Source organism: Antechinus flavipes, chromosome 5 (assembly GCF_016432865.1).
Source record: "Antechinus flavipes isolate AdamAnt ecotype Samford, QLD, Australia chromosome 5, AdamAnt_v2, whole genome shotgun sequence".
In the NCBI taxonomy this organism is placed as follows: domain Eukaryota; kingdom Metazoa; phylum Chordata; class Mammalia; order Dasyuromorphia; family Dasyuridae; genus Antechinus; species Antechinus flavipes.
Window position 1 is genome coordinate 203,335,792 of NC_067402.1, and position 19,237 is coordinate 203,355,028.

General features: G+C 34.1%; 1 protein-coding gene across 1 annotated transcript in view; it reads left to right on the forward strand.

Annotated features, from left to right (window-relative positions):
- The first annotated feature begins 11,389 nt into the window (after positions 1-11,389).
- Positions 11,390-19,237, forward strand: part of C5H12orf40 (chromosome 5 C12orf40 homolog) — a 33,952-nt gene continuing 26,104 nt past the window's right edge. Inside the window, exons 1-2 of the mRNA XM_051962436.1 lie at positions 11,390-11,531; positions 11,684-11,835. Of these exons, the coding sequence (XP_051818396.1) occupies positions 11,390-11,531; positions 11,684-11,835 (294 nt within the window). The remainder of the gene's footprint in view (positions 11,532-11,683; positions 11,836-19,237) is intronic.

Consider the following 19,237-nt stretch of genomic DNA (forward strand, 5'->3'; position numbering starts at 1 on the left):
ACCCCAAGTCACTATTAATCAGAGAAATGCAAATTAAGACAACTCTGAGATACCACTATACACGTGTCAGATTGGCTAGAATGACAGGGAAAGATAAAGTGGAATGTTGGAGAGGCTGTGGGAAAACTGGGACACTAATACATTGTTGGTGGAATTGTGAATACATCCCGCCATTCTGGAGAAAAATTTGGAACTATGCTCAAAAAGTTATCAAACAGTGCATACCCTTTGATCCAGCAGTGTTTCTACTGGGCTTATACCCCAAAGAGATACTAAAGAAGGGAAAGGGACTTGTATGTGCAAGAATGTTTGTGGCAGCCCTGTTTGTAGTGGCCAGAAACTGGAAACTGAGTGGATGCCCATCAATTGGAGAATGGCTGAATAAATTGTGGTATATGAATATTATATAATATTATTGTTTGGTAAGAAATGACCAGCAGAATGATTTCAGAGAGGCCTGGAGAGACTTACATGAACTGATGCTGAGTGAAATGGGCAGGACCAGGAGATCATTATATACTTCAACAACAATACTATATGATGATAAATTCTGATGGACGCGGCTCTCTTCAATAATGAGATGAACCAAATCAGTTGCAATAGAGCAGTAATGAATTGAACCAGCTACGCCCAGCGAAAGAACTCTGGGAAATGAGTGTGAACCATTACATAGAACTCCCAATCCCTCTATTTTTGTCTGCCTTCATTTTTTATTTCCTTCACAGGGTAATTATACACCATTTCAAAGTTCAATTCTTCTTGTACAGCAAAATAACTGTATGGACATGTATACATATATCGTATTTAATTTATACTTTCACATATTTAACATGTATTGGTCAACCTGCCATCTGGGGGAGGGGTTGGGGGGAAGGAGGGGAAAAATTGGAACAAAAGGTTTGGCAATTGTGTTTGGCAATGCTGTAAAATTACCCATGCATATATCTTGTAAATAAAAAGCTATAATAAAAAAAAAAAGAAAAAAATTTGCAAATTGGAATAAACCTAGCAAAATTCCTGGGTTTCTTTTATTTTAAAAAATCTTTCTAGAAGACTTTTAAAAAGAGAAAACAGGAGGAGGCAATTTGGTGCAGAGGAGTTTAGGGAGGATGATAATTTTGAGATCTGTTGAGTTTCAAGTGCCAGCAAGATTTTCAGGTAAAAATATACAGCAAGGAATTTGAGTAGAATCACATCTTTCTGAGTTGGAAATCTCCACTACCTACATTTATACTTTTGGAAGATAGGCTTCCACGAATTAATAATTAGAGTTGTAAAAGTAAATAACATTTCCAAGGAACGGAGTACAGGGAAAGAAGAGAATCAGGAATGTTTTACTGATCGAATGAAATCATACTCAAAGATAATTAATTAATTGCTCTGTGTTAACATTAGCAAAATGTATTATTGGATCATGATTGTAGTTAGGTGTGAAAAATTCAAAAATCAACTCACTAGGTCAAGAATGATATGTGATTAGCAGCCAATTCTTGGTAGAACATTTACATTTACACATTCTATTTTGACCATATAGCCCAACATTTTCTGCAGATTTCAACTTACTCCCTCCTTAAGTCATTTCAGTAAAGCACGTAAACAACTTAAGAACCAACTTCCTGTCATGAATATGTCCTGCTGTCCATCCCAAGGTTCCATTTCATGGTCTCCTACAAGTGAACTCCATACTAAAGCTTAGATTGATCACCCATTCTTTTTATGCCTCTTTGCTCCGAATTCCTGAATCACAAGCAGCCAGGGCAACATTTGTAAACAACCATATTTTTCTTGACCCTTTTTTATTTAACATGTTTAGCAAAGAATTGAATACAGGATACATAAGATTTTTCAGAAGACACAAAATTATTCAATCAATAAATTAATAAATACCTATGATACAATAGTGAGAGAGTAGAAATCTCTTGGCCCTTCCTGTTGATTATAAGTACTCATTTAATTGGTTGCTCAGCTGAAACTTTGTGAATATACTATTAGATAGGGCTTTTTAAACTTTTTTTCATTTGCAATCCCTTTTTGCCCAAAGAAATTTCTGTATGACCTCAGGTATACAGATATATAAAATAGAAATAAAAATCAAACATTTATTGATGATAAAAAATAATTTCATGATCCCCACATTCAGTTATGAGATCCCATATGAGGATCACGAACCACAATTTAAGAAACTGGGCTATAGAAAAAATCCCTATCTTCAAGAATCTCCTTCCTGCAGGTTGTTAAGATGTGAGGAAGAAACTTTAAGCTCTGGAGAACTGGTATTGAATATCCCTGGACTTGCCCAGAAAAACACAGTCATAAGGCAAGGGTGGAGCCTCTTATTTGTATTTTCTTTCTTTTGATATAGTGCCTTGTGAAATCTTGAAGGGCATTTTGTCTTATCATTTCCCAGGCATCCAAACAGTGAAGTATTAGATTACTGGAGGGTTTCAGAAGCAATAACAGCCATGACAAAGGCAGCAACAGAAAGGATAAGAGGGAAAGTCAGCCATACACGGAAAGAAACTACTGAGAAGAAAAGTGCTCTCTTGATATTCATCAGGCATTATTCAATAGAGATGAAATGCAATAAAGATAATGAGCAACTTTCTTGTAAATGTCCCAATGAGAAATGTGTACTCGTCTCTCCACTGATTGAAATTGTTCTATCATTTTGTATTGCAGAGTTCTCTTTCTGTGCAGGATTAAAACTGTCTGTTTTATAATTGATTCTTGTTTGTCTGAATAATCTTTTTACTTCCTTTCCTCCTCTGGGAAGAATCTCTTAGACTAGATCCAAAAATAGAAATGTTCTTCAGGAATCTGAGGTGTCAGTGAAAACCTAGTCATTCTATTGAGACAGACAGACAAATACAGAAATATGAGCCCAGGGAAAAGTATGAAAGTAGATACAGGACAGGGATTTGTGACCAGTTCTGTGGCTCCAGCCTAGAGTGACCTGATTAACCACTGTGTTAGACTAACACTGAAATAAAAAATAAAACTGTTTTCCCCTCCTCCTCCCCATCAAACTTACATTTTATGTGGGAAAAAATATTTATATATAGAGAGAGAGGAATTGTAAGAGGTAAGTAAGTGTGTTGAGTATTCATTTCATTCTAGAGGGAGAACTTATAAAAATATACAGACAAAAAATATGGAGTGTCTCTCTTATGTGAAGAATGTCAAGAAGACCAGTTGACCAAAACATGGAATTATAAGTAGTAATGTAAAATAAAGCTTAAAAAGAAGTTTGAAATTAGGTGAAAACTTTTGAACGCTAAGGAAGGAGAAAACATTTGATCCTAGAGGTAATCAGTTTACTGAAGAGAGTAAAATGGTCGACTAAACTTTAGGAAAAATCACCACAAAAGCTATATGGAAAATAAATTGGAGAGAGAAGAAATTTGAAACAAAGAGTTCAATTAGGAGATAATTGCAATAATGTAGGTGAGAAAAGGTTTCTATGTGGTTTATGGGATCCAAGAATGTATTCAATGACTTGGGATGTCTCATGACAAGGAGTCTCTACAGACATTTTTAATAGGTCAGTTTGTAGGACTCAATTAAAAAATAATGTTCTTTCTATAGAACACAAAGAAATCCCTAGATCCCAGAACCTCAAGAAAACAAATTCAATTCTTTTTCTAAGGAACAAATTATTGATATAGATATCAAATTCCATGCTGAAGTCAAGGAACTGGCTTGCAATACAATGATTTTGTTCCTTTAAAATGTATAAATAGTCCTTACTTTTTCATATTCTCCCCACTTATTACTTTCTTCTCTCAATCTAATATGTTGATAAGACTTGTCACAACTTCAACATCTCTTGAATATGCTCCCTTCTTTCCTCTGATATTGCCACCATTCTAGTGCAGGACCTCTTCATCTCAACACTGGATTACAGCAATAGCCTGATTCAAGTCTCTCCCCACTCTAATCCATTCCCCACTCAGCCACTAAAGTGATTTTCCTAAAATATAGGTCTGATTCATGTCATTCCCCTAACTCAACAGACTCCAATGCTGTTGCTTCCAGGAGTGAATACAAAATGCTCTATTTGACATTCAAAAACCACCATAACAGAACTCCCTTCAACCTTTGCAGTCTTCTTACACCTTACTCCTCAATATGAACTCTTCAATCCAATGACACCAGAAATAATCACTCTACCTTTTAGCTCCAGGCATCTTCCTGGGGATGTTCCCCTTACCTAGAATGCTCTCCTTTCTCTGTTCTTACTAATAACCTTCCTGTCTTCTTTTAAGTCCCAATTAAAATTCTACCTTCTACCTTTTCTATAAAAGTACTTTGTTATCTTTTTTTTTAGGTGATTTTCTAATGTTCTCTAAGGATAGCATTATGTAATCTACAAAGTGATAGTTTTGTTTTCTCATTGCCTATTTTTATTCCTTCAATTTCTTTTTTGTGTCTTAATACACAAACAATAACTTCAGCAAAGGTACAGGACATAAAATAAACCTACTGAATGATATATAGGTAGCTATATATCTAGGTACCAAAGGTACTAGAAAAGGAAGCCTCTTCTAACTGCTTTTAATTCCAGTACTTTCTCTCTTTTAATTATTTCCTATGTATCCTGCTTTGTGTATAGTTGTTTGCATGTTGTCATTCCCATTAGATAGTAAGCCCTTTCTGGGCAGAGACTCTTTTTATATCCTCAATATTTAGTATACTACCGGGAACACAATAAATATTTATTGAATTGAATATAGGAATTTATGTTACTGGAATACTTCTCATGAGTCTTCTAATTTGGTAGATATTTTAGTCAAATGAAGCCAGCCTTTCTCTCAATCCATGGTAATGAAATTTTGCCTTGATTTCAGAAAATAGCTTACAAGAATATGACTTATTTTAGTAAATAAAATAGTTACATCTGACAGAAATAAGTAACAATTAACAATTTGGTGAGATTCTAAATTCACCCTTTTCTCTATCCTCTATCCTCTCTATCTATTTCAATACCTCAGTATCTTAAGTTGAGCTAAACTTCTTTATCTGAGTCAACTCAACCTTACAAAGAATGTCTTGTCCACTCAATCTAGCATGGGTGATTTCTAAATTAGGAAAGGAAGGGGAGAAACCTTAATCCTAATTTAATAATTACGTTTTATTATAGGACAGAAATAATCATTTCTCTTACCACCACAAAAAGAGACGCTATAAATATTTTTGTACAAATAGGCCTATTGCCCTTTCCTTTGATCTCTTAGGGATATAGATCTCACAGTAGTCTTGCAAAATCAAAAGATATGCAAAGTTCTGTTTTTTCTTATTTTTTTTCCTTTTTCATCTGATCTTGTGCAGCATGATAATTATGGGCATATGTATAGGAAAACTGCACATGTTTAACATATATTTTATTATTTGCTGTCTAGGGGAGAGGATGGAGAAGGGAGGGAGAAAAAATTTGGAACACAAGGTTTTGCAAGGGTGAATGTTGAAAATTATCTATGCATATGTTTTGAAAATAAAAACCTTTAATAAAAAGAAAATATAAATATTAGTGGAAGAAAAAAAAAGATATGGAAAGTTTTAGACTCTTTTCGGCATAATTCCACATTGTTCTCTAAAATGGTTGACAACTTCATCAGCAATACCTTTATGTGCCTATTTTTCCACATCTCCAGAATGTCTAATTTTGCTTTCTTACCATTAGCCAAACTGATGGGTGATATCTCACAGATGATTTAAGGGTCATTTCTGAATTCAGTAGTGATTTAGAGTATTTCTTCTCAAAGTTGCTTGGTCATATTGTTTGGCAACTGGATAAATAGCTTGAAGCAATAGGTCAGTGCAGTTAATCAAGTTAGGGAGTAATATGATCATATATACCCATAAGAAAAATTACTTCAGTAGCTTTGTTTGAGGTGGATTAGAGAAATAATAGATTAGATGCAGAGTGACCAATTTAGAGGATTTTGAAATAATCAAAAGGAGAGGTGACAAGAACCTGAACTGAGGGGATAGGTGTCTGAATGGCATGAAGTGATTAGAATCAAGGGCTTCTGCAAAAGTTAGAAATGACAGGATTTGGCAACTAATTAGAAAAAAAGAAAGAGATGGAAGGGAGTGAGAGAAGGGGAGGGAGAGTCAAGGTTAATGAAAAAGTCATACCTATAGGAGGGAATGCATTCCAGACATGGGGGACCACTTAGAAAGAGAGAGAGAGAGTATACTTTTCTCCAAAGTCCTTTTTGCTGGATTTTGTTGGTAGTATATAGAAATGAGCATAATTTCAGTAGGTTTATTTTATGTCCTGTACCTTTGCTGAAGTTATTGTTTGTAGTTTTTTTAGTTGATTTTCTAATGTTCTCTAAGGATAGCATTATAAGATCTGCAAAGTGATAGTTTTGTTTTCTCATTGCCTATTTTTATTCCTTCAATTTCTTTTTTGTGTCTTAATACTATAGCTAGAATTTCTGGTACAATACTGAATAATATTGTAATAATGGACATCTTTGCTTCACTTCTGATCTTATTAGGCAGTCTTCAAGTTTTTCTTCATTAGAGATAAAGCTTGATTGTTTTATATGAATACTACTTTATTTTAGATGAATACTACTTATCATTTTAAGAAAGATTCATTTGATTCCTATGCTTTTGTAGTGGTTTTTTAAAAATAGGAATGGATGTTTTATTTTGTCAAAAGCTTTTTCCACATCTATTGATGTAATCATACTCTCATCTTTTCTCCTCCTTTTCTTCTTCCTTAGAGGGAAAGCAATTTGATATAGGTTATACATATGCAGTCATACAAAACATACTTTTGTAATAGTCACCTTGTGAAAAGACACAAAAACAAACAAAACCAAGAAAAGAAGAAAAATAAAGTAATTTTTTTTGCATTATGATCTGAAAAGGTTGTATTTAATATTTCTGCTTTTCTGTATTTGACTATTAAGTTTTTATGCTCTAATACATGATCCATTTTTGAGAAGGTAGCAGTATTCTGACAAAAGGTGTATTTCTTTCTATTCACATTTAGTTCTCTCAAGATATCTCTCATATCTAGCTTATCTAAGATTCTATTAATCTCCTTGAATTTTTAATTTATTTTTGGTTAGATTTATCTAGTTCTGGAAAGGAAAACTTGAGATCTCTCATTATTACAGTTTTGATATTTATTTCCACTTTTCATTCATTTAATTTTTTCTTTAAAAATGCTTTAGTACTTGGTAATAGAGAGTTAGTATTGCTATCACTTCATTATATATGGTATATTTTATTATTATATAATTTCCCCATTTATCTCATTTAATTAAATCTTTTTTGAAACTCATTTATTATGCAGGATTTAGTGTAGTATAATTTTTCAGATGCTTTATCTATGTAAAAATGAAAATAAACTCAGTGCTAATCCATGAAGATTACATTTACAGAAGATCTATTTATCTCTACATTTCCCCTCTTATGTAACTCAGCATTTTTAATTAAAGTCTGTTATTTTTAAAACTTATGCATAGATCATTTTTCAACATTAACTCTTGCAAAAACTTGTATTCCAATTCCCCCCCTTCCCTCCACTACCCCTAGATAGCAAGTAATCTAATATAAATCAAACATGGTAAAATATATGTTAAATCTAGTATATGTATACATATTTATAGAGAAAAATCAAATAAAAAAAGGAAAAAAATGTGAAAGAAAACAAAAAGCAAGCAAACATAACAAAAAGAATGAAAATGCTATATTGTGATCCAGACTCAGTTCCCACAGTTCTCTGGAGATAGATGGCTCTTTTCATCACAAGATCATTGGAACTGGCCTAAATCATCTCATTGTTGAAAAGAGCCACGTCCATCAGAATACATCTTCAAACAGTATTGTTGTTGAGGTATATAATGATCTCCTGGTTCTGCTCATTTCACTCAGCATCAGTTCATGTCAGTCTCTCCAGGTCTCTCTGAAATCATCCTGCTGATCATTTCTTATAGAACAATAATATTCTATGACATTCATATACCATAACTTATTCAGCCATTCTCCAGTTGAGTGGATACTCAGTTTCCATTTTCTTGCCATTACAAAAAGGACTGCCATAAACATTTTTGCACATGTGGGTCCCTTTCCTCCTTTAAGATCTCTTTGGGATACAAGCCCAATAGTAACACTACTGGATCAAAGGTTATTCACAGTTTGATAGTTCTTTGAACAAAGGTTCCAAATTGCTCTCCAGAATTTATTGTTGGATCAGTTCACAACTCCATCAACAATGCATCAGTGTCCCAGTTTTCCCACATCCCCTCCAACATTTGTCATTATCTTTTCCTGTCATCTTAGCCAATCTAAGAGGTGTGTAATGGTACTTCAGAGTTATCTTAATTTGCATTTCCTTTGACCATTTATCAATTGGAAAATGACTTTAATTCTTAGAAATTTGAATAAATTTTCTATATATTTTAGAAATGAAACCTTTATCAGAATCTTTGAATATAAAGTTTTCCCAATTTATTGCTCTCTTCAAATCTTGTCTGCATTAGTTTTTTTTTGTATAAAAACTTTTAAGCTTAATGTAATCAAAATTATCTGTTTTGTGTTCAATAATGAAATCCAGTTCTTCTTTGGCCACAAATTTAATTAAATCTTTTAGTTTTAACTTTTTTGTTTGAGATCATGTTTGCTACTCCTGCTTTTTTTTGGGGGGGTGGGGGAGGAGGATCAGCTACATCATAATAATTTCTATTCAAGCCCTTTATTTTTACTTTGTGTGCATCTTTGCTTTTTAAATGTGTTTCTTGTAAAATATATTGTCAGATTCTGATTTTTAATTCATTTTGCTTCCTGTTTTCTTTTCATATGCAAGTTCATTTCACACTCAAAGCTGTAATTACTAGTTGTACATTTCCCTCCATCCTATATTTTGTTTCTGTTTTGTCTTTTTCTTCCCCTCCTTTTACACTATCCTTCCTCAAACAACTATTCAACTTCTAATCACAGTTTCCCTAGATTGTACTCATTCTCAAAATTCCTCTCAGTCTCTCCTCTTACCCTCCTATTCCTTACTATATCCATCTTTAGAAAGTATATTTCTATACCCCTTAGAAGAGACTTTTAAGTCCTTTCTAACAATATTCCTCTTATCTTCTCCCTTTATCCTTCGTTTTTTGATTGTACACTCTTCTAAAAGTGCTTTCCTTATCCTATTCCCTCATCTTCCTATTTCTCTGTAAGTTAAGAAGACATTGATACCCTTCTATCTTTAGCATTCAAGAGTGCCACACTGCCCTTTTATTAATTATCTGTTAGTATGATTAATAAAATGATGAATTACCCAGAAACTATTTCACAGTAGCAAAAATTTGCCTATTAATCAAGAAATAGTTGAACAAGTTGTGAGATTGTAATGTAAAATTCTTGTGCCTATATAAGAAGTACAGGATGATTTTTATAAAAACCTATGTATTTCCTCCTTAAATCCGTTTTGATGAAAATAAGTGTCTTGCACTACCAGTTTTCCATTTCTCTTTCCTCTATTGTAGCAATTTTGCCACTCCTGCCCCTCTACAATATTCAAGCAGACTTTAATGTTCAGGGCTTACAAGTTTGAGTGAAACTGGAAAACTAGAAAACTCAGGTCTTATTAAAAAGTAAAGAAAATTTAGTTTAGGTGAATTAATGGATTCCAACCCATGGTGTTTTATTCAAAAAGGTCTGAATAAAAGCGGATTCTGCCTTTTGTACAGATTACTTTAGACAAGATGATATAGGTATAGATATATATCTTTGACCAAGACTGATCAGTCATAACCCCCAGACACCTGTAGAATAAGCCCAACTCTTATGATATTTGTTTTCTCATTAGTTGTTAACCAGAGTTTATTGTTACCCTTAAGAACAGAAACTCACCCAAGAGCATTTAAACATTGAGTGGGTTCCATGAGAGATCCTTGACATTCCAAGAGTGCTACTGTCCCTTTTTATTAATTATCTGCTAAACTGTGCATACCCTTTGATCCAGCAAAATGAATTAAAAATCAGAATCTGACAATATATTTTACAAGAAACACATTTAAAAAGCAAAGATGCACAAAGTAAAAATAAAGGGCTTGAATAGAAATTATTATGATGTAGCTGATCCTCCTCCCCCACCCCCCAAAAAAAAAGCAGGAGTAGCAAACATGATCTCAAACAAAAAAGTTAAAACTAAAAGATTTAATTAAATTTGTGGCCAAAGAAGAACTGGATTTCATTATGCTGGGGCTTGTAACCCAAAGAGATCTTAAAGGAAAGAAAGGGACCCATATGTGCAAAAATATTTGTGGCAGCCCTTTTGGTAGTGGCAAGAAATTGGAAACTGAGTGGATGCCCATCAATTGGAGAATGGCTGAATATATGAATGTTATGGAATATTATTGTTCTGTAAGAAATGACCAGCAGGATGATTTCAGAAAGCCTGAGAGACTTACATGAACTGATGTTAAGTGAAATGAGCAGAACTAGATCATTGTACACAGCAACATCAATATTATATGACAATCAATTCTGATGAATGTGACTCTTTCCAGCAATGAAATGATTGATGCCAGTTCCATTGATCTTGTGATGAAGAGAGCCATCTACACCCAGAGAGAGGACTGTGGGAACTGAGCGCGGATCACAACATAACATTCTCATTCTCTTTTTGATGTTGTTTGCTTCTTGTTTTCTTACTCATTTTCTTTCCTTTTTGATCTGATTTTTCTTGTGTAACAAGAGAATTGTATAAATATGCTTACACAAATGATTAATAAAATGATTAATTACCCAGAAACTATGTCTTTCAAAGAAAAAAAAATTCATTTCATAATGGCAAAGAATTACATTGAAGGCATGTTTATCAATTAGGGAATGTATTTAATTGTGTTATTGTAATGGAAAAATATTGTGCCTATGTAAGAAATACAGGATGGTTTTATAAAAACTTAGGATAATTTATATGAATTGATGCAAAATGAAGTGAGCAGAATCAGGAAAACAGCAACATTGTAAAGATAATTCCAACAGACTAAGAGTGAAAAATGCTATCCATCTCCGGAAAGAGTACTGACAAACTGCAGATTGAAGCTTACTTTTTTCCATTCTTTCCTTCCCTTCCATATATCCTCTTGCAAGGATTATATATTTTGCATGATTTCACATGTAAAATTGATATAATGCTTGCCTTCTCAACAGGTGGGTAAAGGACGGGAGGGAGAGAATTTTCAAGTTAAAATATACCAAAAATGAATGTTAAAAATAAATTTAAAACTTTCAGTACAAAATTCTAAGTACCAAATTTGGTCATAGAGAAGCTAAATTTCTATGCCCTCATCCTTGGAGAATGGGGTGGTCTTGCTGGGGGGCTTATAGGTTAGGAATTTATAGGTGTAGAACATTGTATATATATATGTACAGTTCACACTTAGTCCTTGTCCCACTGTACGTCAAGTACCCAGCATCCCCTCGGTTCTGCAGCGGACACAAAGGAGACACGCCCCTCCCGCACGAGTTTTCCCAAGTCACGCGAGATCTCGTAGCGGGGGTGGCAGGTAGGGCGTGGTCCGGCTCCCCAAGACTGAGACGCGTATCTTCTCCCCCACCCGCTTCCTGCAGCTACACTTCCCTTTGCTTTTATTTTTTTTTCTCTTTTCTGTTTGGAATTGGAGGAAAGCCCTGACTTTTGGATACGGGGCCACATAAGACCCAGTCCGGGCTCCTAAGACCTGCCTGGGCCACAGCTGGGCGGCCCCTCGACGTCTCGGGCCGCGTGAGACCCGAGTAAGCCGAGGCCCGCAGGCTTTGAGGCGGCCCGAGGGCGGCCGCACGGAGGACGAGCGGGGCTGCCCCACAGCAGTCTATACGAAATGAATTGGGTTGGGGGATTCAGGTAGGTCGTTCCCCGTATTTAGAATGCTTCCTGCCGATGACAGTGGCTTCCTCTCCTGCTTGGGCCTAGAACCCTGAGAGCCCACAGGCCAGCCTTCTTAAAGGGCAGAGCCGTTCGGGACCCTGTCACCTGCTGCTATCACTATTGCCTCTCATTAAAACAAATAATTGATAAAGTAAATGCCTTTGGGGTTGCTTTATCCCCATTTCTGTGCAGAACCTAAATGTCACCCATAATGAAGACTCAAAATCCTCCCGAATTTTAACTTTTCTCTATTTTTATCAATGACTGCAATTTGAGTCTTAATCCTTAATCTTCTTTTAATATTTGAAATGAATATAAGGGTGTAAATTGTTTTTATTATCCACAGGGAATTTGTAATGTCACCCATAATGAAGAATCAAAATCCTTCAGAATTTTGACTATTCTCTATTTTTACCAATGACTGCAATTTGAGTCTTAATCCTCAATCTTCTTTTAATATTTGGAATGAATATAAGGGTGTAAATTGTGTTTATTATAAATTGTGTTTATTATCCACAGGGAAATGCATAAATTTGTTTGAGATTTAATAGATAATTTGAATATATATGTAAAATATATATATATATATACATATATATATAAATATTCCATTTAAATGACACTATATGAAATGAGAAAATGGGATGAAAATGTTTTCATGTAGCTATGTATACACACACACACACACACACACACACACACACATCTATATCTATATAAAATCATGCAACTTAGGTTTGGCCTGGAAAACAAATATTGTCTTCACTGGCAAATAAATTATATATTTCTTTTAGCTTTTTTATTAGTTGCGAAACTTTGTAATTTTAATGATTCAGGTAAATTGCACTACCATAAAAATGTAACATTAAAACTGGAACTTTTAAACTTTTAAAACTTCAATTTTTGGATAGTGCTCTCTGATTTCATTGGTTCATGGTACTGTGGGTGAGGTGAGAAAATTCCCATTACCAATACAGATCTGCTCCACAATTGATAGTAAAAGAGCTGTCTAGGGCACTGAAATTTAAATGTATATGATTATATAGCCAATATTTGTCAAAGATGGGACTTGAATTCAGGTCTTTGATGCCTACTCCTTGCTGCTTTTACTTAAATACATTATAAAGGAAATTTTATTTTTGTTTTATATTTGTTAGATAATTTTAGCATAAACATTTACATTACTGTAGAAAAAATAATACCTTTGAAAATTCATCTTGAATTGTTTCCAGTTAATAATACTGTAATATTTATATGCACTTAAGAGAAACAATCATTTATTTGACCAATATTTACTTCTACCTTTGTCATTTAATTATTTGTGATTGACATCTGTTGAATTATGTTCATTATAAAGAACTCTAGAAACTTGCAAGTAATAATATAAACTTAGAAATAAAAGAGATTATATAATGTAAGACTTCCAAAATGAGTGAATTACATTATATTAGCCCTGTTGAAAGCACAAAAGAAACAGAAGAAAATCTTTGATTTACAGAAGTTTATAATACAATGTAAACAGTACATTATTGGTACTTATGGTGGAGTAGATAGAGCATTGAAATGGAAATTCAAGACCATTTACAGATTTATCTTTGCATCTTTTCTCACAATGCTTTCCTTCATATATTTCATTCAAGGTCTGGTTAAATGATTCAATCAATATGCAATTAATAAATGCATATTGATTGAATACACACACACATATATACATTATAATGGCCATTGTATATATTATGATCTGAGAATATAAAGCAAAAGCAAACATTGCATTCAAGAAGCTCCCCATACAGGGGAAATAACATATATAAATCCGAAAATAATAAAAGGTAAAAACAGAGTTGATGGAAAGTATTCTTAGAGGATTGTTAGCAGCTAGGGTTACCTAGCTCCTAAAAACTTCCTCTATTGTAGTTGAGTGGAGAAAAGAAGCCAGAAATTTTTTTATTATTATTATTATAGCTTTTTATTTACAAGATATATGCATGAATGATTTTTCAGCATTGACAATTGCAAAACCTTTTGTTCCAACTTTTCCTCTCCTTCCCCCCCACCCCCTCTTTCAGATGGCAGGTAGACCAATGCATGTTAAATACAATATATGTATATGTGTCCATACAGTTATTTTGCTGTACAAGAAGAATTGGACTTTGAAATGGTGTACAATTAACCTGTGAAGGAAATAAAAAATGAAGGCAGACAAAAATAGAGGGATTGGGAGTTCTATGTAATGGTTTACACTCATTTCCCAGAGTTCTTTCGCTGGGTGTAGCTGGTTCAATTCATTACTGTTCTATTTGAACTGATTTGGTTCATCTCATTGTTGAAGAGGACCACGTCCATCAGAATTGATCATCATATAGTATTGTTGTTGAAGTATATAATGATCTCCTGTTCCTGCTCATTTCACTCAGCATCAGTTCATGTAAGTCTCTCCAGGCCTTTCTGAAGTCATTCTGCTGGTCATTTCTTACAGAACAATAATATTCCATAACATTCATACACCACAGTTTATTCAGCCATTCTCCAATTGATGAGCATCTACTCAGTTTCCAGTTTTTGGCCACTACAAAGAGGGCTGCCACAAGAAGCCAGGGATTTTAATAAATTAATCAACAATTAATTAAACAACAATTAAAATGCTATTTACTTTGCTAGATAGGGGAGTTATAAGTACAACGAATAAAACAATTACAACTTGGAAGAAACTTGCTTTGTAATGGAGGGTGAACAACAAAATAAAAATATGAATATATGTAGTATAATTATAAGGTTAAAACAAGTAAAATAGTTGAATTCAGTCATCTGAAAGGGAAAACTCAAGCAATTGTGGCACTCATGAAAGGCTTCATAAAATGTTACTTGAATTGAATTTTAAAGGAACGAAGGGACTCATCCACATGTATTTCTGAAAAGAGGGACTGAACGTATACGTATGCTCCTGTGGGATGAAGTGTGCCAAGACAAGATGTACATTGTAATGAGCAGAGAGAGGCCTTGTTGGGCTTTATCATAATGAAAGAAGGGGAATATACTGTCTAGTGAGGCTAGAAAGATAAATTGAGATCAGGTTTTGAAGGGCCTTAAAAAGTAAACAAAGTTTATCACGAGGAAATAGGTCAGTGCAGTTAATCAAGTTAGGGTGTCATCTGGTCAGATATACCCATAAGGAAAATTACTTTGGTAACACTGTTTAGGATGGATTAAAGAAATGAGAGATTAGAGTCAGGGTGACCAATTTAGAAGCTGTTGAAATAATCTAAAGGAGTGATAATGAGGACATGAACTAGAGTGGTGGCTATCTGAGTGGCAAGAAGTATCAATATCAAGGGCTTTTGCAAAGTGTAAAAATGATAAGATTTGATAACAAATTAGACACACACACACACACACACACACACACACACACACACAGAAATAGAGGCAGACAGGACTGAAACAAGACACAGAGAGACACTTAGAAAAAATATCTGGCTTCCTTTAAGACTCAGCTTAAGTTCTTTCTCTTGGAGGCATTTCTTGATCTTCTAGAAAGCCACAACCTTTTCTCTACTCTATTTATTTCGAGGCATGAAAGTCGCAGGTAATTATTTTTAAATGACCAAACAAGGAATAAATCTCAGGGAATAATAACGCAATATTAAAGATTAGAACAACTAATTTATTAATAAATATTTATTAAGCACTTGCAGTACTATATGCACCAGGAACAATGCTAAGTGCTGAGAATACACGTTGTAATGAATGGAACAGTTATGTGGGGGATGTAGAAGACCCTTACCCAAAATGACTACTCAGAGATCACTCAAAGTAGAAAGCAGAAATGTTGTTTATTAATCCTCATGAGGATGAGCAGTTCTACCACAAGATAAGGAAAAGAGAAAGCTCGCGGTAGGAGGGCTAAAGAATTAGTAAAGATATACAGCTTTTATAGGTTCTGTTAGGATTACATCATAAGTTGGGGAGCATTGAGAAATAGTCGCCTTCTCACCTAATTGAATATTAAACATTGGTGCCAAAAGCAGATTAGAATGGAATGCTTTCAGTTTCCCTGGTTCCAAGAGGAACCATCCATTAGACCTTCAAACTTCAGATTACTGAGCTAATATCATTTAAATTAATAGTCTAAATATTAATAACATTGAACAAGGATAAATATCATCATCTCTGATTAAGTAAATGTATCTAAAGTTTAAGTAAATATTGGCTAGCACACACTGTACTTATGTAGGTAACAGAGACATAGAAATAATAAAAAATAAAATACAGAAAAAGAATTTAAACATTCCTGTAATTTCTTCACCTTATCTCTCCATTCCACACAGTTTTAGATAAATTATTAACATAAAAGAAAATTTGTCAAGACAGTATTAAAGATCAATGTTGCCAGTTTATTTTTTTTCTGGTATTTGAAGCAAAATTCTCGTATGTGCATAAGTCATTTTACAAATAAGATTTCTGTATTGTGAATGCTTTACAAAAATATACTCGTCTGAATAAATATTTTAAACAGTATTAATGTGATCATTTATGCATGACACTTTGTGTAGCACAAGGGCATGGGAATGGGTAGGGACCATGTGTTAAAACTGTATCTTGTTCTAGTTCTCCTACCTACCTGCTCCCCTTCTCGTTATAAGTAAATTGATAAGTAGTCGGTAAAAAAATAAGTAGAAAATAATATCAAAAAGATAAAGCTAGAAGTCACATACAGACTTGCATCTTTGAAAGATCAAAGGAACATAATTTGCATATTATCATATAATAATAAAACTTCACATCCTGAGTATATCTAAAATCAGGAGAATCCATCTAAGCTTTGCTGTCACGGCCTTTTGGTTCTATGGCATGTGAATCTAAGATAAGCTTGACACTGGCAGTAAGAAAAGGATAATGTTAAATAGTGTTGCTAACTTTGAGTTGATGTGGATATGTTAACTTTAAAGTTTTAATGACAATTTTAAAATGTTTTGGATGTTATTGAACTAGCCCCAAAGTAGCATCCCCCCAAAATCCTATAAAATGTGACTCCCAGATTATTGTTCCTCATGCTCCTGCCCCAATACTCTTCCATTTTCATCTGTGTCCATGCTGCCAAGCACTCCCAACTCTTAATTCATGGATATGTGAGGGATTCCCTGTGCCTTCTCTCTCCCCATCCTCTTCTTCAGGCTGCTTGCTTTTTTCTACCTCTTTATCCCTATCACATCACTATCTGCCACTATACTATGCCCTCCCCCTTCAATGCTTATCTCTATTTTCTGTGCCTAATTGCAGTAGCCCCTGCACCTTCTGTGCCTTATTAAAGTGTGATTGAAACTACTTCTTGCTACCATTATGGTCTTGCCTGGGAAGTAGCCAAAAAACTAGGTATGCCTGTCCCATTTCCAAATTCCATCAATTAAGTAGCAGTTCAGACTAAATATGCATGCAGGACATAGGATTATAGAATTATAAGTTATTAAGTGAAAAACAAAAGAGGCCTTCTATGCAACTTAATTATTTTAGAGTTGAGAAAATTGAGGACCAAAAAAGTGATGAAATTTATCAGGAGTCACAGACTTTGAGTTTGCAATTGGCCCCTATCGTAATCATCTTTTCTACCTTTTTTTTTCTCCAGTGTGTTTCCAACTACAAATATTTATTTTCTTGGTGCAAATGAAGTTTCTGTAACAATTGCTACAATGTTTTTAGAAATAGATTTTTATATTATTGGTCAGTACAGATATGAATAAGAGCAAAGAATACAGAATGTTGACCAATCATTGAGATTTAATAAGAATTGGTTTCTGGGAGATAGAGCCAAGATAGAGGCAGAAGGTGAAGACAGAAACTGACCCAACCTCTCCCCAAAACTGCTTTAAATAACTTCCTTTAAATAATGACTCAACAAACTTTAGAGTGTCAGAACATCCCAAAAGACAGAGTAGAAATTTGCTTCTGGTCAGGTTCCTAGCAGAATCTCTGAAAACAGCTACACGAAACTCCAGAAGCTTGGGCCAGTACATCTTTCACTCTGGAAACAAAGCCCTACTTTAACAAAGAGTTAAAAGTCAAATAATAGAATAGAAAAATGAGCAGACAACAAGAAAAGTTACTGACCATTGAAAGTTACAATGGTGATAAGGAAGATCAAATCATTCAGAAGATGATAAAGTCAAAGCGCCTCCATCCAAAGCCTCCAAGAAAAATAAGAATTGCTCTAAGGTCATGGAAGGTTTCTACATGGATTTTGAAAATCAAATAAGAGAGATAGAGGAAAAATTAGGAAAAGAATAGAGAGTGGTACAAAAGGAAATGCAAAAAGTTAATGAGAAGAATGCCTTAAAAAGCAAAGTTGGCCATTTGGGAAAGGAAAGATAAAAACTCATTGAGGAAAATAATTCCTTAAAAAATAGAATTGAGCAAATGGAAGTTAATGCCCTTATGACAAATGAAGATACAATAAAACCCCCCAAAATGAAAAAAAATTAGGGAAAAGAAATCTCACTGGGAAAACAACTGACCTGGAAAATAAATCCAGGAGGCATAATTTTAAAATTATTGGTCTTCCTGAAAAACATGATCAAAAAAGGACCTGGACATCATCTTTCAAGAAATTTTTAAGGAAAATTGTCCTGATATTCTAAAATCAGAGGGTAAAATAGAAATTGAAAGAATCCACCAATCACCACCCCCCCAAAAAAAAAACATAAAACAAAAAACAAAAAAAACCTCCCAGGAATATTATAGCCAAATTCTGAAACTCTCAGGTCAAGGAGAAAATATTTCAAGTGTCCAGTAACAATTCAAGAATAGTACAGCCACACTCAAGATAACACAAGATTTAGCAGCTTGTACATTCAAAGCCAGGAGGGCTTGGAATATGCTATTCTGGAGAGCAATGGACCTAGGATTACAACCAAGAATCATCTATCCAGCAAAATTGAGTATAATTCTTCAGAGGAAAAAAGTGGTCATTCAATGAAATGGAGGCTTTTAAAAAATTTGTAATGAAAAAAAACCAGAGCTAAATGGAAATTTTGATTTTTAAATACAGAATTCTGGAGAAGCACTTTTCCTGATATCATTAAGGATATCATAAGGTTTATCTTTTACATTCCTGCATGGGAAGATGATACTTGCGACGCATTAGAACTTTATCATTATTATGGCAGATAGGAGTATATGTAGACAGAAGACACAGGTCTGAGTTGAATATGAAGGGATAATATCTTTTTAAAAATGATGAAATTAAGAAGTGAGAGGAAAGTACTGGGAGAAGTGGAATGATGCAAATTATCTGTCCTAAAAAAAGAGGCAAGAGAAAGAGTTTATGGTGGAGGGGAAGAGAAGGGGGAAAGG